This window comes from Brachyistius frenatus, unplaced genomic scaffold (genome assembly GCF_029030835.1).
Source record: "Brachyistius frenatus isolate BFR_SWC_R1_liver_20210118 unplaced genomic scaffold, ASM2903083v1 Contig_428, whole genome shotgun sequence".
In the NCBI taxonomy this organism is placed as follows: Eukaryota; Metazoa; Chordata; class Actinopteri; family Embiotocidae; genus Brachyistius; species Brachyistius frenatus.
The window spans coordinates 78,014-101,513 of NW_027211027.1; the positions used below are offsets into that span (position 1 = coordinate 78,014).

Sequence of the window (23,500 nt, forward strand, 5' to 3'; positions counted from 1 at the left end):
CTGTACTACATATTAATGATCAGGTCCTTTGATCAGCATTCAAACATTACAGTTCTAATAAAAGGCCATGTTCGTCATTCCAGAAAGGTTAATTAAAGAAGAAGAGATGTCTAATATGTGCAATATAATATCCTTCAAAGAACACTAGTTGGTTTTTGTGAGGTTGTATGTACTCTGTGGAGAAACTGTCATCCTGAATAAGATGTTTTCTAAAATCACTGCAGTGGTTGTGAGATTAGAAATGCTCCAACAACTGTACACGTTCGGTCTGAGAGAGGGTGAGTTTTCCACATAAAGGTGCCCTTAGTAACAACATTTATTAAATGTTCATTTAAGACTGCAATAAAGCAAACCCTCAACCTGTAATTAAAAATGTGGGAATGATGACTTCCTTTGGGCAGTTAGTGTTACAATAGGCACTCATAAGATGTTAGTTATCACAAAACACTTCCAAAAACACCTCTTGAAGTTGTCAGTAAGGACAGCACCATCTCACAACAGGAACCAATATATTAGCAGTCTCAAGGCTCCATAATATCAGACACCAAGAGGAGCGGAGAAAGGTCCAGCATAAGAAGTGTAACGTGTCCAGTCACATAATCAAGCACAGTATGCAAAACTTCATTATATTACCAAGGAAGGAGAGGCATCAATGTCTAGAATAATGGGAAAAATACAATTTAAGATAATACGGGATACATGGGGGCAGAATTTTTTTTAAATAAATGAATAAATTCAGGATGATTTTATTCTCTATTGGAAGGACAGCTACACTCGGTAATGCAAATTATTGCCAAATAATTTCTTGATATGTTGAAGGTTTTGCGCTAGTTTAAAATTGCGCCATAGTTTACGGTGTTTCGCGGAGTCCCTGAACGCATCGCGTTGTTCATCCGGGTCATTCGCAGCTCCTGCTAGCGGGTCTGTAGGTCGCTGCAGTGCGTTTAATAAAAACAAAAGTTTGTACCGAACATGGTTGCGTAAATACAGCATTCAAAACGTTTTGTGTTTTATTTATCTTTTGACCACGCCGGTGCGGATACAGGCTAAAATATGTTTAGCTACACAAATTGCATTTAACGGAAGGACAAGTTATTTTTTGTTTTGTTTTGTTTGGCTAACACAAGCTAACGCGCTTATAACATCTGAAGAAGGACCACACGAGGTAAGTCTCTGTTAAATCTGCTTTTTCACACATTTCCTTTTTTCACCCTGTACCTTGTTGTCTAGTTAACGTAAACGACATCATTGTAGCCTGAGACCACGTTGTCAGGTTTGTGTTTAACAAAGCTGTCAATAAAACTACACGTTTCTGCTCCAGCACAGTTTTATATTCATGAAAAGAGACTGAATAACGTTCACGAAATATCAAAAAGGCTGTAACTTCAGGAAGATGATCAACTTTATTGCAGAAATATTCACATTTAAATATGTTACCGATAATAAATATAAGAGGGAAGTGACTTTGAAGTGGTCTGTTGTGGACAACAGTTCATCTGACTGGAAACTACCAGCTTTACAACAACAAGGATTTTCAGGCAAGAAAAGAAAAGACATGTTTAGGTGCAATATCATGAAGACATACTTGTGTTTACAAATACATGTTCATGTCTTGTACCTGAAGTACTGTGAAATATTTGAATGATCTTATAGGAAGGGACTATTGAGGGCTTTTTTTTGTTTTTCTTCATAATCATCCATATTATGTGTTTTCCATCAGATATTAAGATTTAAGTTTAGAAAAGTCAGTTGATCAAGAACAAGTTACTGTAACGTGGTGTCTTCGATGAACTCACGCGGGGTCGTTAGAGGATCACAGTGATGTGTCTCTACTGTCCCGAAGCTGAAACGGTAAACGTTCCCCTTTTAGGATGTCGGACTCAGACAGCGACGAGGACCAAGATCGCCCTTTTTCCATAACTGGCTTCCTCTTTGGAAACATCAATGAAGATGGACAGCTGGAGGACGACAGCGTCCTGGACCATGTGAGTTTGAAAAGTCATTTTTCTACAGCAACATTTAAGCGCAATTGTAGTAGGAGTATTATCATGCTTAGTGTTTAAACTAAACGTATTCATTATCTGGTGGAAATGATGTGCAGTGTTTTTGACCTGGTATTTTGTGTTTTCACTGGTTATTGAAATGTGCTGTTCTGTTTGTCTTCACAACCAGGAGTCTAAAAAGCATCTGGCTGGTTTGGGTAATCTGGGTCTGGGCTCGCTCATTACAGAGATCACAGCCAATGAGGATGATGACAAGGAGGAAAACAGAGACTCGAGCAGCGTGGATGCAGATGGTGAGAGCTCGTACATTGAAGGAGCCCAGCATGAATGGAGCCTGAAGCAGAAAAGAGTGACACTTTCGATATTTGACCTCATCCAGGTTGGGTGAAAAGCACCGAAGATGCAGTTGATTATTCTGACATCAGTGAGGTTGCTGAGGATGAGACGAAGAAGTACCGTCAGGCCATGGGGTCCTTGCAGCCCAGCAGGAAAACAGGTGATCATCTTACAGCTCCAAAGTGTCATATTTAATATTGTAAGATTGTTGTAAGAGTCAATTGAGAATAATTAAAATCCATCTTTACGCACATTTTTAGGTAAAAAAAAAAAAAAAAGTACTTATTTTCCTAAAGTCTGTAAAACACAATTTATCATTAAAAAAAAAACAACAACTACAACTGTCTTGATTTTTCCGTCATTCTGTACAGTCGAAACAACACCTTCTTATTTTGGTTTTATACACCTTATAACATGTTGTTAGCTGCCATAATTTTCACGTGTTCTCATCAAGGTTTCCAAAATGTTGATTTGTTTTCAAACCCCTAATCCTAGATGATGAGGATGACTATGATGCAGATTCTGAGGATATTGACTCTAAGCTTATGCCTCCTCCACCACCACCAAGTCTTCCTACATGTGCTAAGAAAGACGAACCCTCCTCTCAGAGTTCAAATGGTGAGGACATATTTAATAGCTTGTAAAGACATTGTGTCGGGCTTACCCTTTACTAGGTTGATTTAAATTCAGCAGCATTTCAGGCTACGTTCAAGTGCTTTGGATCACAGAATCTGCTGATGAAGTTTGACTGTGTGTACTGCTGCTGTGATCTGTTGCTGTCTCTCTAGCAGCCGGTGAAGACGGTGACGGCATCATCCTGCCCTCCATCATCGCCCCGTCCTCTACCGCTGATAAGGTCGACTTCAGCAGCTCCTCAGACTCCGAGTCAGAAACAGACCGTCCCTGCCAGGGCTCGGGGGCTGGAGGCCCCCCAGACAGCCTCACCCTCCCTCTTGCTGGCATCATGCAGAAAGATGCTGCCAAAGCATTGCCAAGTGTCACACAGCTCTTCCCAGAATTTAGGCCTGGAAGGGTAAAGCACATTTACCGGCACTGTCAAACTGAAATGTGTCATTAGATATGTTAAAGGTTTATTTAATTATCATTGCAAATTCGAGGAGTGCACTGACATCGATTTTATGGGCTGTACCACTAGGTGCTTCGGTTCTTACGACTGTTCGGTCCTGGAAAGAACATGCCATCAGTTTGGAGGAGCGCCCGCAGGAAAAAGAAGCGAAAACACAGAGACCCTCTGCCTGGGACGCCTCCTCCAGAGGGAGAGCCCCCAGAACAAAGCCAAGAGAAGACGTCTGGATGGATTTATGAATATGCACCCGCTCCACCTCCAGAGCAGTGTCTCTCTGATGATGAGGTAAATCTTCCGTTGTTACAGGCTATTGTAGGCTCTCGCAATATCAGCTGGTAGCCGTCTATCCAGCCCTTTATATACTTCTCTGTGCTCGCCAGATAACCATGATGGCTCCAGTGGAATCAAAGTTCTCACAAACCTGCGGTGATGGAGACAAGGAGGCAGAGTCTCGACCCAAAGTGGCAGAATGGAGATACGGTCCAGCCCAGCTCTGGTACGACATGCTAGGCGTCCCTGAGGATGGAAGCCATTTCAACTATGGCTTTAAACTTAAGGAAATGGAGTCCAGTGAGCTTCAGAAGCAGGATGCGCCTCAAGAAGTAACAGAGCCTTATCAAGAGGTACACATACATTTGTAGCTATAATAGTGAAAATGTACAGATTGTGTTACTGATATTGTGTGTTCTCTGTGTGTAGGTTCAGAGGCTGGATGATGACAACGAGGATGGCAATGATGATGGAGATAAAGACAGACAGGCCCTGGAGAATGAGCTCTTCCTGATGGTCACCCAGTTGCAGTGGGAGGACGATATCATTTGGAATGGGGAAGACATAAAACACAAGGGCACCAAGACTCAGAGAGCCAGCCTGGCGGGTTGGCTGCCCTCTAGCATGACCCGCAATGCCAACGCTTATAATGCACAGCAGGGTGAGATGACAAGAAAAAATACGCAAAACTGGGCCTTTTTTAGTGATCCAAACCGCAGTCTATACGCACGTGGTGTTAACAAAAGTTGATTCGAATTGTAGCTGCAAATCACACTCAACAGTCTTTTAAAAATGTTGGTGTGCAGTGATAACTGATGGTGGAGAAGCATGTTGTAATATGTATGTTAATCTTACAGGTCTGACAAGAAGTAATTCCCTGCTGGTGCCACCTACTCCTCCACCCATGCCCAAAGCTTCCTCCATCTCTGGCTCAAAGAGAGAAAAAAACAGCCATGATAATCAAAGTGTGTTTATTCAGCACGCAGCACAGATACTATATTCACCAGACCTTTTTTTTTTTTTTTTTTTTTTAATTTAAAATCTCTGGCTAACTTCTCATTTTCTGCATTATCTTTATTTAATTTTGTTCCTTTGCAGCGTTTCATGAAGAAGACTGTCCTTGGTTCTCCATTTTTCCCATTGACAATGAGGAGTTGGTGTACGGCCGTTGGGAAGACAACATTATCTGGGATGACCAGGAGATGGATTACCTGCTCATGCCACCTGTTCTTACACTGGATCCCAACGATGAGAATATAATTCTAGGTATATACAGTGGGTACGGAAAGTATTCAGACCCCTTTAAATTTTTCACTCTTTGTTTCATTGCAGCCATTTGCTAAAATCAAAAAAGTTCATTTTATTTCTCATTAATGTACACTCAGCACCCCATGTTGACAGAAAAAAACAGAAATGTAGAAATTTGTGCAAATTTATTAAAAAAGAAAAACTGAAATATCACATGGTCATAAGTATTCAGACCCTTTGCTCAGTATTGAGTAGAAGCACCCTTTTGAGCTCGTACAGCCATGAGTCTTCTTGGGAATGATGCAACAAGCTTTTCACACCTGGATTTGGAGATCCTCTGCCATTCTTCCATGCAGATCCTCTCCAGTTCCGTCAGGTTGGATGGTGAACGTTGGTGGACAGCCATTTTCAGGTCTCTCCAGAGATGCTCAATTGGGTTTAGGTCAGGGCTCTGGCTGGGCCAGTCAAGAATGGTCACAGAGTTGTTCCGAAGCCACTCCTTTGTTATTTTAGCTGTGTGCTTCGGGTCATTGTCTTGTTGGAAGGTGAACCTTCGGCCCAGTCTGAGGTCCAGAGCACTCTGGAAGAGGTTTTCTTCCAGGATATCTCTGTACTTGGCCGCATTCATCTTTCCTTCAATTGCAACCAGTCGTCCTGTCCCTGCAGCTGAAAAACACCCCCATAGCATGATGCTGCCACCACCATGTTTCACTGTTGGGATTGTATTGGGCAGGTGATGAGCAGTGCCTGGTTTTCTCCACACATACCGCTTAGAATTAACGCCAAAAAGTTCAATCTTGGTCTCATCAGACCAGAGAATCTTATTTCTCATAGTCTGGGAGTCCTTCATGTGTTTTTTGGCAAACTCTATGCGGGCTTTCATATGTCTTGCACTGAGGAGAGGCTTCCGTCGGGCCACTCTGCCATAAAGCCCTGACTGGTGGAGGGCTGCAGTGATAGTTGACTTTGTGGAACTTTCTCCCATCTCCCTACTGCATCTCTGGAGCTCAGCCACAGTGATCTTTGGGTTCTTCTTTACCTCTCTCACCAAGGCTCTTCTCCCACGATTGCTCAGTTTGGCTGGATGGCCAGGTCTAGGAAGAGTTCTGGTCGTCCCAAACTTCTTCCATTTAAGGATTATGGAGGCCACTGTGCTCTTAGGAACCTTGAGTGCTGCAGAAATTATTTTGTAACCTTGGCCAGATCTGTGCCTTGCCACAATTCTGTCTCTGAGCTCCTTGGACAGTTCCTTCGACCTCATGATTCTCATTTGCTCTGACATGCACTGTGAGCTGTAAGGTCTTATATAGACAGGTGTGTGCCTTTCCTAATCAAGTCCAATCAGTTTAATTAAACACAGCTGGACTCCAATGAAGGAGTAGAACCATCTCAAGGAGGATCAGCAGAAATGGACAGCATGAGTTAAATATGAGTGTCACAGCAAAGGGTCTGAATACTTATGACCATGTGATATTTCAGTTTTTCTTTTTTAATAAATTTGCACAAATTTCTACATTTCTGTTTTTTTCTGTCAAGATGGGGTGCTTAGTGTACATTAATGAGAAATAAAATGAACTTCTTTGATTTTAGCAAATGGCTGCAATGAAACAAAGAGTGAAAAATTTAAAGGGGTCTGAATACTTTCCGTACCCACTGTATAAAAAAACCCAACTGTATCCTGAACATTAACTTCTTGGTATCTTCCAAATATTAGCCAGTTCCTGTTTGAGTTTGGTCATTTTGATACATACTGAGCTTCCGTGTCTTGTAGAAATTCCCGATGAAAAGGAGGCGACAACCTCCCACTCCCCATCAAAAGAGAATAAAAAGGAAAATGCGATCAAGAAGAGCCGCATCCTGCTGGGGAAGACTGGGGTGATAAAAGATGAGCCACAGCAGGTACGCTGTCTTATTATGGCAGGTGAAGGCACATGTAGGAGTACTACAAATGGCAGATTATAAGCTTTTCATCTTCAATGGAGATGTGGGTCATTTGAAGGAAATGCTGCAATATGTCTGATAAGGAAAATCATGGCGACATAATGGAGCAGATACAGTGAAATGAAACTACTTGCATCTGGGGCTACACAATTCTTACCTATTATGTCAAAGCTGTGAAATTTTACACTGGTATATGACTCAGTTAAAACATAAGGTTAGAGTGACATTATATTCGATGGGAAATATGCTTTCTCTCTACTCAGAACATGTCCCAGCCTGAGATGAAGGACCCCTGGAACCTTTCCAATGATGAGTTCTACTATCCCAAACAGCAGGGCCTGAGGGGAACCTTCGGTGGCAACATCATTCAGGTAAACCGCAGGACATAAAGATAAAGCTGGCAGGACGCAATCAACAGAGACGCTTTGAGTTGTAAATTATATCGTAAATATGTGGCAGAATCTTTCCAAAATCATACATAACAGACACAGAGATATTAATCCATGTTGTATAATTTGACTGAGTAAATGTTCTGTCTTTACCAGCACTCCATCCCAGCCCTGGAGCTGAGGCAGCCCTTCTTCCCCACTCACATGGGACCCATGAAGCTTCGTCAGTTCCATCGACCGACTCTGAAGAAGTACTCATTCGGAGCTTTGGCTCAGCCGGGTCCCCATGCTGTTCAGCCTCTGCTCAAACACATAAAGAAGAAGGCCAAGGTGGATCCCTGCTCAAAACCAGCGTTATTCCTCTAAACGTACAGATAACCTTGTGGTGTTTTGCCATTTTAGACAATTAAGACTGCACTGAAGATATGTTTTTGATATTTTTTGGACAGATGCGAGAGCAAGAGCGGCAGGCATCAGGAGGAGGAGACATGTTCTTCATGCGAACCCCGCAGGACTTGACGGGCAAAGATGGAGATCTGATCCTTGCTGAGTACAGCGAGGAATACCCTCCTCTCATCATGCAAGTCGGCATGGCAACTAAGATCAAAAACTACTACAAAAGGGTGAGCATCGGATTTGTCTTCGTCTCCCATGAATGTGCATGTGGAAATTGGCCAAGAAATACACACCAGTTTACAAAGAGGTGTTCTGGTGTAAATTTTAGGTCATAATCAGGGTCATCAGATCACCGAATTTCCTCCTGTTGCTTGTTCATTGATTAGATTTGTTAAAAGATACTGTATTCTTCAGAAACCTGGAAAAGATCCCGGAGCACCCGACCTTAAATATGGAGAGACCGTGTACTGCCACACATCACCTTTCCTGGGTTCTCTGCATCCTGGACAGCTGCTGCAGGTCAGCACACTCAAACACTCAATATTTAGATCATATAAATGTATGAAACATCACCTGTCATGTGTGATGGCAAATTGTAAGCCGGCGTGTGCCCTTTTCTTTTAGGCGTTTGAAAACAACCTCTTCCGTGCCCCAATCTACCTGCACAAGATGCCAGAGACAGATTTCTTGGTTCTACGAACGCGACATGGCTACTACATCAGAGAGCTTGTGGACATCATTGTCGTCGGTCAGGAGTGCCCTTTGTTTGAAGTTCCAGGGCCGAACTCCAAACGAGCCAACACTCACATCAGAGACTTCCTGCAGGTACGGTTATTTAATGGACCTCTCGGAAACTTCAGCTGTCGTTGTCGCAAATGCTCGACTGTCACATCTGTATTCTGCAGGTATTCATTTACCGCTTGTTCTGGAAGAGCAAGGATCGGCCCCGGAGGATCCGCATGGAGGATATAAAGAAAGCGTTTCCCTCCCACTCAGAGAGCAGCATCAGGAAACGACTCAAACTCTGCGCTGACTTCAAACGTACAGGTAAACTTCACACGTGTGTTTCTGTGCACCTTCTATCATGGGTTGGACTTATCTAACACACTTGTGTTGAATCAGGGCAGTGTTGCGGTTATAAAGAGATTCTGTGTTGTTTAAAGCTCCATGAGCTCAGCAGGGTGTGTGTCATTGACAGGCAGGAGTCTTAACACCTACTATGGATTTTCCCCTCAAGGTAAGAGGCAGTCGTAGGGCTTTATAAGGAGACACGGTGTGATTCTTCGGTGTCACCAAGACATATTGTTTTACAGTGTGCCTCTAATTTGAACAAAACACATTTTTGTTTCCATTTTATGAACAAGCAAACATTGCCGGTGAGATCAAATGAGTAAAGTGACTTTTCTTTATGCCAGGGATGGACTCCAACTGGTGGGTACTGAAGCCTGACTTCAGATTGCCTACAGAAGAGGAGATCAGGGCCATGGTGTCTCCAGAGCAGTGCTGCTCTTACTGCAGCATGCTGGTGGCAGAGCAAAGGCTCAAGGTAACGGTTTCCACCTCCAAATAACTTCACTCAGCAAGTATTGTGCGGACTGTTTCATCACATGTTCTCTGACCTCTTTAGGATGCTGGATACGGCGAGAAATCCTTCTTTGCTCCAGAGGAGGAGAATGAAGAGGACTTTCAAATGAAGATCGATGATGAGGTATTGATCCAAGTGCTTGCTCATAACTAAAGCTGCCTGATCTGGACTATAGATGATGATTCTACTGATTCATACTGATTCTGTCACATCCCACATCCTAGGTGCGGACAGCTCCTTGGAACACGACAAGAGCCTTCATTTCTGCCATGAAGGGGAAGTGCCTGCTGGAGGTGACAGGCGTGGCTGATCCTACAGGCTGCGGAGAGGGTTTCTCCTACGTCAAAGTGCCGAACAAGCCCACCCAACAGAAGGTCTGACTGTCGGAAGAAGAAAAATCTGCCACCTCGGTGTTATTTTCTGTAGATGTTCTGCTTTGTGTTTGTGTAGTGGGTGAAAACTTTGACTCTGTGTGTTGTTGTTTTTTAGGACGACAAAGAGCCACAGCCAGTGAAGAAGACAGTGACAGGGACGGATGCTGATCTGAGGAGGCTCTCACTGAAGAATGCCAAGCAGCTGCTGCGCAAGTTTGGTGTTCCAGAGGAGGAGGTAAGACCACAGGGATATGCAAGCTGATGGAGGAAAGGATCCCGGGTTTGATCTCAGTACCTGTGACAATAACCCTTGTGTGTATCAAAGCAATAGGTTTTGTGGTGGAAATCTGAAATAAAGATCAGTACATTTTCTCATATTTTTTTAAATTCATACTAAATTCAATTGCACGGGGGTTTATATGTTTATGGAGACATGTTAGTGGTGACAAATGCAGGAAAGCCACATGGTTTTACTTTTAGGAGGTTTTTGTGCTTAATGGTTCAGGTTTGTTAAATCAATCATACGTTTGCCTGCGTGTTAGATCAAGAAACTCTCGCGCTGGGAGGTTATTGACGTGGTGAGGACCATGTCCACGGAGCAGGCGCGCTCCGGCGAGGGACCCATGAGCAAGTTTGCCCGAGGCTCTCGCTTCTCTGTCGCTGAACACCAGGAGCGATACAAGGAGGAGTGCCAGAGGATCTTTGACCTGCAGAACAAGTGAGACTCTAATTTAGCTTTATATATGTTGTTGAAGATTCTGCCTGTGCACACTGTGAGTCCCTTTCCTTGTTGCACCTCCACTTCAGGGTGTTGGAGTCGACAGAGGTGCTCTCCACAGACACAGACAGCAGTTCGGCAGAGGACAGTGACTTTGAGGAGATGGGTAAGAACATTGAGAACATGCTGCAGAACAAGAAGACCAGCTCCCAGCTTTCCCGCGAGAGGGAAGAGCAGGAGAGGAAGGAGCTGCAGAGGATGCTCATGGGTGAGGAGAGCGACCGGGACCACAAGGGACGCAAGGAACGGCGCAAAGGCTTGTGTAAGTGTGAAACCGTATGTGTTGGCTGTGAATTAAAAAATGCAGATTACCACTCTAACTGTGAGCTTTACTTCCCTTCGCTTTATAGCCAGTTCCTTGTCCACCAGCTCCCACAAAGATGATGACACATCGTCCGTCACCAGCCTAAACTCCTCGGCAACGGGCCGGCGACTCAAGATCTACCGCACCTTCAGGGATGAGGATGGCAAGGAATACGTCCGCTGTGAGACGGTGCGCAAAGCTTCAGTCATCGACGCCTACACCCGGATCAGAACCACCAAAGATGATGAATTCATGTGAGTCTCTTATCAAACTCGGAGAGTTTCTCATCTTTGCAGTCACGCTGTGATCTCTGCTATGTTGTTGGATGCTGTGATGTTATAGGTAAAATCATATTGAACAAACCAAGGCTCCTCTCTGCTTGGCAGTTTTTAATTGATATGAATGAAGTAAAGTTAAGATTCTCATCCTGGTTGCAACCTAATATTGATATGCTTGATATAATTGAAGTGCAAATGAATTTTTAAGTGTGGTTACATGCACCAGACATTTGATAGATGTGTTTGAATTATGTTTTTGCATCAGTTCATACATCTCTTCATGGGTTTGTTTTTTGTTTGTTTTTTTTGGGGGAGGAGGCTTCAAGACTTGTGCAGTTGTATACGAGTGGGATGTTCAGTGGGTTGTACAATTACTTTATTTTTATTTATTTATTTGCATCTGTACATGTATGAACTATGCTAAACGTTTTGCTTTTTAATAGGGTCTCACCTGACGGTCAGCCTAATGCTACTATTCCTCAGAGTGGACATAAGTGGAGCATCACCACTAATGAACCGGTGAACTCTAAACGGCTTGTGTTGTGAATCTTTGTGGCTGCAGACGAAAGTTCGCCCTCTTTGACGAGCAGCACAGAGAAGAGATGAGGAAGGAGCGGCGGCGAATTCAGGAGCAGCTGAGGCGGCTGAAGAGGAACCAGGAGAAGGACAAGATCAAGGGACCCCCGGAGAAGAAGACCAAGAAGGTCAAAGAGAGACCAGACCTCAAGGTAAAAGTAAGCTTACCGATTCAGTACTTATTCTCCTCTCTTTCACTTTTTCCTCACCAGCTTCTTGGTGCCCAGCTAAAACAAAATCTATGGCTACTTTGCTTTTTTTGTAGTATTTCTCTTTCACTACCATTATTATTATATAGCAGGTCTGTTATTGTCGTGTTCCTTAATGTTGGCCTCTTTTCCCTAGCTAAAGTGCGGCGCATGTGGAGCTATTGGGCACATGAGGACCAACAAGTTCTGCCCACTATATTATCAAACCAACGCTCCGCCCTCCAACCCCGTTGCCATGACGGAGGAGCAGGAGGAGGAGCTGGAAAAGACCGTCATCCACAACGACAATGAGGAACTGATCAAGGTGGAGGGCACTAAGATTGTGCTCGGCAAACAGCTCATCGAAAGGTAGTCGTTTTTCCTCCTGTCGTACCATTCAAAGGAATTTGATCAAGGAAATTCAGACGTGTAATCACAGCAAATTTTTGCAATGTTCCACAAAATATTTTGTAGCCTTTCAGAGGGAGTTTTGAGAAGTGGCTGCTCCGCACAGTATGTAACCTATTTTTTCGTCTCCAGCGCTGATGAAGTGCGCAGAAAGTCTCTCGTGCTCAAGTTCCCCAAGCAACAGCTGCCACCAAAGAAGAAGAGACGCGTGGGCAGTGCAGTCCATTGTGACTACCTCAATGTAAGCTTTGTTTTACAGCTTGCAACACATTGTGAAGTCAGAGTCCGTTCACCTGACGCTTCACACCATATTTCTGCATCAATATTGACAGAAACCGCACAAAGCCATCCACCGCAGACGTACTGACCCCATGGTAACCTTGTCCTCTGTGCTGGAAAGCATCATCAATGACATGCGGGATCACCCCAATGTAAGACCCTTACTGCACCTCAACAATATCATCTTTGTTCCCGTACACCTCCTTCACTGCTCTGCCGTCTCATCTCGACTACCTTTGACTCTTCCACGCAGACGTACCCGTTCCACACACCAGTCAATGCCAAGGTCGTGAAGGACTACTATAAGATCATCACTCGGCCCATGGACCTGCAGACACTGAGGGAGAATGTACGCAAGCGGATGTACCCGTCCAGGGAGGAGTTTCGTGAAGCGGTGGAGGTGGTTGTCAAGAACAGCGCCACCTACAATGGTAAACTTATAAAAACAGTCTCTTAGACTTGAAACGTACTTTGAATTCAGTTGGACTTTCAGATTAAATGCACAACAGTGTGTTACAGCTCTCTGTTTTTGTCTCACAAGGGGGAAAACATCCTATAACACAAGTGGCTCAGTCCATGCTGGACCTGTGCGATACTAAACTAAAAGAGGTGAGGAGTTCTTCTTTCGCATCTTCCCTCACTTTTCTAAGTTTCCACATTAACCATTAAATCTCTCCTTGTGTGTGCAGAAGGAGGACAGGCTGGTGAGGCTGGAAAAAGCCATCAACCCCCTGCTGGATGATGACGATCAGGTGGCCTTCTCCTTCATCCTGGACAACATTGTGACCCAGAAAATGATGGTGGTTCCTGACGTGAGTCTCCTTCTTCTGACTCTTTCTTACCTCAGTCAGTTTGAGAACAGTGATCAGTGTAAAGTTACGTTTTGATCAACCAGCTATTCTCCCAACGCTCTCTTCTTTATAGTCATGGCCGTTTCACCATCCTGTCAACAAAAAGTTTGTGCCAGATTATTATAAAGTAATCGTAAGCCCCATGGATCTGGAGTCCATCCGCAAGGTCAGTGAAGCTTTACAGATGTCAATTTTGCATTTAATATAATCATTCAATTTTTATTAAAAGAGCACGACGAAGACACTTCTAAACGTCCCTTTGCATGTCTCTCATGGCTCAACAGAACATCTCCAAACATAAATACCAGAACCGAGACGTGTTCCTCTCTGATATCAGTCTCATCCACGCAAACAGTATCAAGTACAACGGTGAGTGTTTTTATGAGCACTGCTACACTGCCAGCATGACCTTAGCAGTCAAATGTCTGCTTTGACATAAAAATGTTCTTACAGCATTATTACCTGCGTGTCTTGAACAGGCCCCGACAGTCCTTACACCAAGACAGCCCTGGATATCGTCAATGTGTGCAAGCAGACCTTGTCAGAGGTATGTTGAGTCAGATTCTTACTTTGCTCTTTGGGGAAGGGTCATATATAGTTGTGCTTTATTGATGACAAGTCTTATTATGATATCATTTATGTGATGAGAGGTTATCATTCCTTTTTTCATACACCCTCTTAAACAACACACAGGGTTGAACAAGAAAACTAGCGCTATGTCCATTATTAGATTGCTCTAAATTGCTGCCACAAAATCATTGATTTCATTAGACGTATTACAGAAATACAGATTTTTTTTTTTCACACACGTATTTTAATTTTTTTACAACAGTGGCTGAGGAATTTGTTCAATTTATCTTTATAAGTGGTGAATGAAGTGACATCAAAACTGTAACAGACTAGTTTATATCAAACACTGTATTATAATGCAACCCACTGCCTCAACATCTGCAAATATCTCTTATGAGGTGGTTTGGATTTGATTCCTAATATTTAACGTGTATTTTTTTATACTTTACAGGTTTGTCTCTTTAAAGTCTAATCTGGAAAGTTCTCTCAGCCATTATGACAAAATGTATTTTTAGAGCAGAATAAATATTTACCAGTGTTGTAATAATCTCCTGTTTTTGTGTTTCCAGTATGATGAGCACCTGACACAGCTGGAGAAGGACATCTCTACTGCTAAAGAGGCAGCTCTCGATGCAGCAGATTTAGAGAGTCTGGACCCAATGACGCCCGGGCCATACACACCGCAGGTAAGACAGCATCCAGGACCCACTTTTTATTTCCTGCGTCTCCTGTTTACACTAAACCACACAGTCAGTAGTCTTTAGGCCACCAGATATTTAAAATGAGCCAAACGTTTCTACATGCAGTACCTTCCTTGCCACACCTTGTAGTGCTCCTCCTGCTCTCAGTATTCCTTCACCTGTTCTCTGCACTAACTCTCCTTTCCAAGACTTTCATTTCTACAATCTAGTTCCCTCACTGTACTGTCTTCTTTCTCCCAACCTGTTGTTCCTCCTTCGCTCCTGTCCTCTTGTCCCATCCCTCGGTTTGTGTGTGCGCCGCTCTGTGTTGCGTTGGCCAGCCTGCTGATCTGTTTGACAGCGGGGCTTCAGGGAGTCTGCCCAGAGAGCCCAGCAGCCTGTTCTCTGAGGGACCTCTAGTGGTTGCTCCAGAGAAGAGAGGGGGGCAGGTATGAAGAGAGACAGAAATCAGGCTTGCAACCTCACGCCACCTCTCTTCAAACTATCAGTGCATCCACCTTACTTAGACACTTATGTTGTAACTGCTTATGTAGAGGTTGTTTTGGTTCTTCACAGTCTGCATATTTGTGATTGTTTATATTCTGCCTCTCAGGGACGGCACGGCAGAAGACCCGGAGAAGAAGAGTCAGATGTGGATATCGAAGGCTTTGAGGAGGAAGATGACGGCAAACCCAAGACTCCTGCTCCTGTAAGAAAGAAAGATTTATCAGTATGAGTTCACCAACGGTGTACGTGTGCAGTGTACACAAATGTAAATGCACTGCCTCCGACTCAGTACATCCACTCCATCTGTTTATGCAAGTAATCACTAACTTCAGGTCATGTGATAGCTGGTAAAAAAAAAAAAAGCAACAACAGGTAACCTGATTTTGGAAAACCAGGTGTTTTTTTTTTTTTTTATATCATCATAGTTTGGATTATTCAGGATATTATGTAACTTCTTCACATATGTAAAGTGACATGTTTTAAAATGATTGATGATTTATTTATTGAACTTCATTTGGTTGTCACCTGGCTTATGGCGCTCTCGTTTACCTCCCGTTCATGTGACCCGCGTCTCCAGGCAGAGGATGCAGAGGGAGATCTGGAGGACGAAGATGACGAAGAAGACATGCTGCTGCCACCTCGCAGGCGGCTACACGACCAAGAGGAAGAGGATGAGGAGGAGGAAGAAGAGGAGGGAGATGACGGGAGATCGAACCGCCCCGCCCAAGCCAGCGTGCTGTATCAGGACCTGCTCATGTCTGACGGGGAGGATGACGCCAGCGAAGAGGAGGGCGACAACCCTTTTTCCTGTAAGTCCACTTTTCATCTGAAGAATTAAAAAGATGTTTTTATGTCTTAGAAACTCTTACTGCAGATACTGATATTTTGCCGTTATTTCCTCCTTTATTCATGAGCTTCAAGTTTCTACATCACGGTGTGTAAAATGTCCCGATGCACCGTGTGCTCCTCCAGCCATACAACTGTCGGAGAGCGGCAGCGACTCTGACCGAGAGTTGGATGTGCGGCCTCCACCTCCACGCAGAGCTCAGGAGACGGCCCGCATGGGCATGGAGCAGGACGAGAGCATGATGTCATACGAAGTGGACGGGCCCGATGAGCCGCACATGGAAGACAGCATCGTCAGGTACAACAGCCCATCAACACCCTGTTTTCTATTACAATACTCAGGAATGAAAATGATTTCTGTCTCATTCTCAGAAATTGACGGGAAAATATCTTCAGATAGGTGATCGTTTAAAATAGGAGACCATTTGCATTCACACTTTTACTCCTTTTTCGTCTCTTAAGAATACTGGATTGAGAGAGTATATTTTTGTACACCGGTACAAGCTTCATTCATGAATGGATGATTTAAATGTTGCTACCGCAGTAATCATGGTTTGTGCTCTTTCTGACTTTCCCTCTCGTCTGCATCAGTTACGGCAGCTATGAGGAGACAGAGAGTCGGAGTCAGATGCAACCATCCAGCATGGGAAACGGAGAAGAATACGGCATCAGTGAGGAGGAGGAGGAAGATGAAGAGGACGAAGCACGGAGGAGAGGCCCGGCTGTGCTCTCCCAGGTCCAGCTCAGTGAAGACGAGGAGAGTGAAGAGTTTAGATCTATCGGGGGAGACAGCGACATGGACTCTGACAATTAGTGATTTTTTTTTTTTTTTTAATTTTTTTCTCGCACAGAATGGTGAAAACTTAAAATGGAGAAAATGTGATTTCTCTGGTAAATATGTACATAGTCTTAATTTTATAAATGATAGTTCATGTTTATTGCTGCCTTGGTGTTTTGTACCACAGAGCTAAAGCAGAGCAGCCCATTGTACATTTCATTTAGCCTTTTTATGTTTTATTGTGTACCATGATGGATCTTAACATTAAAGGGTGTGTTCGCTCAACTCATTTAGATCCTGCACTCATAAGTAGTTCAGCAATTCTGTTTCTACCCCACTGTCTACTTCAGAATGTAATAAACATGCTGGAGATAAACAAACGTCTCTCTTTGAAAAACAAACACCAAATCATATATTACTAACAAAAACGGAGTTGCCTCTTCCTCCTGGGTTTACATATTGAAGGTACGTACTGGTGGTCCAGTTAGGAGCAGATCAGAGGGATTCAGGGACATGCAGTCCACCTTCCATGTTAACATTAATACTGTGTTTCACCATCAGCTGTGCTGTCATGTCGGTGTCCTCTCATTTTAATACGAGACAGAACATTGATGACGAGCGTATCACAGAAAATCAGGCTTACAGCATCGCAGCAAAGGAAATGATCAAATATGACTGTGAGATGGGATGTCATAGGATTTTATTGACTGCGGCCACTGCTTTAAAATTATTATTTTGATATCACTGGAAAGAATCAAAGATTTGTATATTTTTTTTTTCACATTTGTGTTTACGTCATCCCAAAAGTGATGATCTTGTTGTTTGTGGAGATTTCATGTGTCTACAGTTCAGTCAGACTGACAGAGGGTGCTCCAACACCAAACTACTTCTGGCACTCAAAGGTTTGAATGGCATTGTTTAAAAAAAAAAAAGAAGCTAGGACTGACTGCATTTGAATGCATCATCTGAACTAGCACGCCCCTCTATGATTCCTTTATTATTTTTGCCATGATAAATATTTGCACATTGACTTGGTTCGTTAAATATAATGTGAGAAGCAGATGAGAGATCAAAGAAAACTGAGCAGAAACTGACATTGATAGATTTGTTATGAACAAATGAAAGGTTGAAAACCACAGCAGAGTAAACAGCACTGGGCCTCACCAGCGGACATATAATAACACAGGAAAGAAAAATACACCTTCAGTGAGACTTGCAACATCTAGGCTTGTGCTATAAATAATCACCTCAGCAGGTGAGGTAATTGAAGAGTGGCAGAAATGCATTGGTTGCTGGATGTAAGCATGCAAAAATGCAAACTGGAGCCGCTGCTGAAGTGGTATATAAGATCGAATGACTTCAAGGAAGGAGCCACAGCAAACCCACAGCTCAGTTTCCAGATGATGACACTTCCTATTTTGCAGAGCTCACTTATTTAGTCTGTCTTACGTGCAGCAGACTGCACACTTCCTGTTGCAACAACTCACCAGAATGCAACCCATTCTATAATTGACCAAGTTTTATTGCACATCTCTATCACTTTGCATTATGCCTTCTGTGAGTTGAGTGTGTGCACATGGAACAGTCTTTTGGCTCCACTCTCATCGTTTCAGATGTCTAAGATGAGAGAAACTCATCAGCATCACGGTGCTTCTGACATTTCTACCTTCAGGTGACTTCAACATTTCTACAATAGTCCACATGATTTGAGACAACACAAATATGTGCTTTGGTAATATAAATCTAGCCCTCCATTATTCTTCTGCCAGGTTTTGCTGACAAAATTGCCAGCAGCACATTCTCGTGTTATATATAAAAGCTAATTCACCGTAGAATGACCCACATCCCAGCAAATTAAACGGAAACTTCAAACAGACACAGCATATACAATATCTTTGCCCAAAGCAACCAAATAAACCATTGAGGATCCTAATAAAGATGCTCATTCCTTAACAATCTAATGGTATTTAAGTGAAGTCTCATCCACCATTCAAGTTAGCTATTGCAATGTATTTCTTTACGTTTTGATTCTGCTTCATTGTTGCTTTAGGTATCAGTGATTCACTGTTGAAGTCCTTCACCGTTGAATGGATGGCACATTTCTGGCCCAAGCTGCGGAGCTCGACCTCTCAGGTGAGGCAAAAACACGTCCGTGTACAGACCGGCATCCCTGAGCAGGGTGAGGGATCCTGCATGGGCTGAAAGACTGAGACCTCTGCAGTCTCTTCATAGCTGCCAGGAAGGGGTCTGTCGCTGACTTCAGAGGTGCTGGAGAATGAGATGTAGACGAGTAACTTGAGCCCATTCTAGTGGATGATACACCTGGGGAAGAGTATTTTTTTTTTTTTTTATTTTTGTTATTAGAGATACAAAGAGACGAAATGTGAATCTGCAGTCTGTTGTGTTTTGTAGGTATCTTTAAGTACAACGTAAATTGAGGAAATATCCTAACCTGATGGAGGGGGACTGATTTGGTCAGGGGGCTGGAAGTCATCGGTATCTAAACTTCGACTGTTCCTAACAGCCTGGAGGGTGCGGAGGCTGGTCCGCAGAGGTGACCTCGTCCTGCTAGGTGATGCTGCTGCAAAACACACATGGGACAGGGTCACACCCATGACGTATCTATCTCGTATGCGTTGATGTGCTGCAAATTTAAAGAGTCGTTGCTCCAAAGAATCTGGAAAATGTATTTAGTATAAACTTCAAGGACGTGAGCAGCACTTTTATGTCCAATATCATGACATTTTATGCATTTCTCGTGTTTTACTTCTCCCTCAATGTTCATTTAAAATCTAAAGAAGTACAGAAGAACAAAAGGTGAAAGTGATGAGATCATGTTACAAAGAAACAGGTCAGATCCTAAGAAATCTCTACAACATCGTCCAAAGTGAAAGTATTTTTTTATTAAGATCTTCACCCACCAAGCAATAAATCTTATAATCTATCATAGTGCCTAACTTAATTAGGGTGTAACAGTATAATGGTGCAAGCTCTGTGTACCTTGATTCTGAGCCAGTTTGAGCAGCTTGAATTGGGTGACTTGCTGGTGAAGTCTGGGCAGTTTGGGACTTTGGCAGCTCTGCTGAGCTACAGATGTTGGTGACTGGCAGGAAGAAGAGTTCAGTGATGGTAGACCAGGCTGCCAACAAGCAGAGGATGAGGTCTCGGTGGTTTTATTTCCTGGAGTAAAGTCATCAGTGCATTCAAATGTGCTGTTAAAGGAAGATGAAAACATCTCCGCGGACGTAGGGTTTCTCCTCAGTGAAGCAGTGGTAGGCATGGAAATATAATCCTGTCTTAAACCTGAAAAAAAAATGGACCAAATTTATGGCAAGCCAACCCTCACCGAGCATGCAGTGGATCGTCAAAACACTGTTGTGTACTTACTGGCTTCCTGTATTTGGGCCATAATGTGGACGTCGGTGATGTCATGCAGCCTGTAGCTTGTGGTTATGGAGTCATTGGAGACGCTCTGCGCATTGTCATCTGTGAAGATTAATAAATGCAAGACATGCTACTAACTATCAGTAAATGCCAGTATGCCACCTCCACCGCCATCTTGCGGTGGCGCTTTCGGTCATGAGCTGTTCCTTTCTTCCTCAACGCTTTTCTCTTTCCTTAATGATAGAGGTTGATTTTTGTTTCATGCGGCCACAGAACTCTGCCGGCTTCTCTTTGTACGTTTCTGCAAACTTGCTTTTCTGTTTTTGAGTCTTACGAAGGACTTTCATCTTGTAGTGAATCTCAGAAGTCTTCTATTTATTGTTGACAAGGAAACATGGTCACCTTCATCCTGCAGACCAATTTGGACTTGTTTTACAGTCATTAAAGGATTGTTCATTACTATGCAAATGATTATTCACTAATCCACAAGACTGGTGCTCCTCGGTCGACCAGCTTGTTTATGATTTTCTAGTTTTCCTGTGCTTTCTTGCTCTTCTTCAGAATGTACCAGCTGTTGATTTGTCCTTCTCCGTCTTACGGATTTGATTGTTTTTAACCTCATTTTTATCTTCTTCGTCGACATGGCCACCGCTTCACTCTCAACTGTTGATCCGCTCTTTTGTGCGTGAATATTGACACAACACAGAGCTGCCCGAGAAACATTTAGTCGCTGATAACTGACGTAAACCTTTTAATTAAAGCTGAAACTTTATTTAAAATTGAATGTGTAGAAAAGGATTTGCTCTTAAATTTGATTTTTACATCTACGTTTCATTTATCAGAGCTACATGTCACAGTATTTTGTATGAAAAGAATATTCTAAGGCTCTCATTATGATATTACCTAAACTGTCCGACATATTGTGTGTCATGCTGTCAGATGTTTCGCCCGCAGAGGAGCCCCCGGAGTGACTGGCAACATGATGGAAACCTGCAGGGTTCCTGTCGTTGTGACTTTTTGATCCTGAAAATACAGAGAGTGGGACTGAGGTTAGAGCCTTGACCCAACTGATTGATTTTACATCAAGAATATTTGCAGAAATATGAGTGAATCTGTGCTGCTTGCTTACTCTTATTGAGTATATTCATCAGTACGTGACACGCAGCCTCCATCTCGGGGCTGGGGTTGTCAAGGACGTGTCGACACCACCTGAGAGCAGACTCCTTTTGCTCCACAGACGGCTGCTTCTTTGGAGACTCGTACAACCTGTGAAGAATGAAAATGAGACATGGGACCCTTCTGTGTTGAAGATCAGACCTAGTCAGAACAGTTTTCATCTCATTTACTGGTCAGATTGAGACATTACCTTCCTCAGTGGCCACTGACATCTCAACATGCCTGTGTATGATAACTTGGACAACAGGTCAAACCCAGATTCACTTTCACATTAGCTTTCTCTTTCTCATAAATCAGACTAGAAACAGGCCGGAAATACCTTGACACCACAACCCCCACTATCAGAGAATATTACTGAAGGTGTGATGGCACCTACCAGCTCTCTTCATCCTGCACAGCATCCTCTATATCAAGGATCTCTACCAGGTCTAGAGCAGACTGCTCTGTCTGGGGCTCCTCGCTGTCCCAAACGTCTTTTTCAAAGTCATAGTTGAACAACATCCCCTCTTTGGCTCGGCAAGGCAGAGGTGAGTTACACCCAGACTTCAAATTATTTAGTCTTATTCTAGCATCCATGGCAAATGACCGACTGTTACAACTCTTCACTCTTGTTGGTTCAGCGTTGGTCCAGATGTTGCAGTATGCATCTGAATGGCCCTCCAGACACACACAGCTGCTTTTCACCTCCTGGCAGAGGAGCTGATGGTTCACACTGGTGTCAAACTCCGCCAGGGGCTGAGTGCAAAAGTACTGACTCCAGTCGCTCTTCATTTGGTCCTGGAGTTCCATTTTCTCTGTGAAATCCTGAAACCTTCTCACGTCTTCAAGCTCTCGTCCACTTCTACTCCATCTCTCTGTAAAGAGGATATCAGCTGCTGGCAAAACCACAATCTGACAAAGCCTGGATGAAGCTCTCTTTAAACTTTTAAAATGATGGTCATTTTGCTCTTTACACACAGCAAGTGTGGCTTCACTACACCTTCTGTTGACCCAGATCTATTGAGTTAGGGCTGTTAAGTATAGACACTAACAGCTTGGATGGATTTAGAGGAGCATCATGAGCTTATGTGGATTAAAGAGTCCACAAATTGTTACTAAGAAAAAAAAAGAGCCAATCAACATCACACCAGTGGTCTGTGTCTGTGGGTACTGTCCAATAAGGACAGTGCCCACAGACTAGTGAAGAAAATAGCTGCTGTAAATATTTGTTTGCTTTCTTGAAGAATGTCACAATGCTGTTTAACTATTAAGGAAAGTTAATTCTGCTCTTTATGACCATTACTACTGTTTATGGTATTGTTCTGCAGGTTTTAATTGGTTAACTGCTGTTGCTCAATGTTTGTGATTGACTATTGTTCGGTGCATCTGACTTATATCTCACTTTCAGGAAGTCTTTCCAAGAAGTGTGGTCACAATCTGCTTCTCTCTGTCTCTCTCTCTCTCTCTCTCTCTCTCTCTCTCTCTCTCTCTCTCTCTCTCTCTCTCTTCTGTACGCAAAGGCAGATTAACATAACGATTTACAGCTTCCCTTACAGACACGTGAGAGCTAAATTTCTCACCCAAACCCCGGATATCAAGTGTTGCTTTGTTTTTTTTTGTTTTTTTTCACATTATCTGCTCACTGCAGATGCATGTACTCTATTGTAGCATGTCATGAATGTGTAATTGACTGATCTTTTTAGGACTATAACACTGACAATCTACCAAAAGACAGAAGGTGCATTGTAGGACTTTTACTGTGAAGTAGCTTAAAATTGTTGCACATTTAATAGACTTACAAAATCTATTTAATAATGTAGCTACTGAATTTATGTTTATTCTCCCCTAATTTTCAAATCCCTGGTTTATAATATACAAGCACAGACAGATGAAAACGGCTTTGATTTATCAACCACAAAACACCAAACCAATAAGTCCATATCAATTTAAGTTTTTAGTGTAACTTTACCATACACTATTTTATGGAGAAAAAAAAAAGGCGGTGTCATGTCCTGGAGGCGTTAAAAAGTAAAAGGTCAGCGGAATCTCTACCCACAGCTGGGTGTGGTTAGGTGTAGAAAGAGTTTTCCGTTTGTGGAAAGAAAGAACAAAAGTACTGTTCATCAATAAATAGTTCCAGTCCATGACTCCCACTAGGATTTTAAAAAGTTGTTTTGCATTTTTGTGTGTGCACATTTTAAACAAATGACATGAACCACGTCAATCAGTGAGCGTTGGCGGTTGATACAAGACAGACATAGTTATCAGAATGGATTACTTCTTGACACC

At 43.1% G+C, this 23,500-nt stretch overlaps 1 protein-coding gene across 7 annotated transcripts; it reads left to right on the forward strand.

Annotated features, from left to right (window-relative positions):
• The first annotated feature begins 920 nt into the window (after window positions 1–920).
• On the forward strand, window positions 921–17,052 carry taf1 (TAF1 RNA polymerase II, TATA box binding protein (TBP)-associated factor). 7 transcript variants are annotated; one of them, XM_069725517.1, is made up of 41 exons: window positions 921–1,165; window positions 1,871–1,985; window positions 2,173–2,296; window positions 2,383–2,499; window positions 2,835–2,957; window positions 3,128–3,372; window positions 3,496–3,711; window positions 3,807–4,049; window positions 4,126–4,357; window positions 4,554–4,661; window positions 4,795–4,962; window positions 6,716–6,843; window positions 7,149–7,256; window positions 7,431–7,604; window positions 7,724–7,897; window positions 8,085–8,189; window positions 8,295–8,495; window positions 8,576–8,717; window positions 9,086–9,216; window positions 9,298–9,378; window positions 9,480–9,629; window positions 9,745–9,864; window positions 10,172–10,347; window positions 10,437–10,669; window positions 10,758–10,965; window positions 11,552–11,723; window positions 11,911–12,122; window positions 12,294–12,402; window positions 12,494–12,592; window positions 12,694–12,871; window positions 12,982–13,049; window positions 13,130–13,252; window positions 13,365–13,457; window positions 13,576–13,660; window positions 13,771–13,838; window positions 14,431–14,547; window positions 14,883–14,990; window positions 15,155–15,250; window positions 15,626–15,857; window positions 16,021–16,192; window positions 16,486–17,052. In XM_069725517.1, the coding sequence occupies exons 2-41, from the start codon at window positions 1,872–1,874 to the stop codon at window positions 16,706–16,708; spliced, it is 5,976 nt and encodes a 1,991-aa protein (XP_069581618.1). In that variant the 5' UTR covers window positions 921–1,165; window position 1,871; the 3' UTR covers window positions 16,709–17,052. The 7 variants fall into 7 exon arrangements, with proteins under 7 accessions (XP_069581618.1, XP_069581620.1, XP_069581622.1 ...); XM_069725519.1 differs by having other exon boundaries at window positions 11,552–11,717; XM_069725521.1 differs by having other exon boundaries at window positions 3,807–4,028.
• Window positions 17,053–23,500: the final 6,448 nt, after the last annotated feature.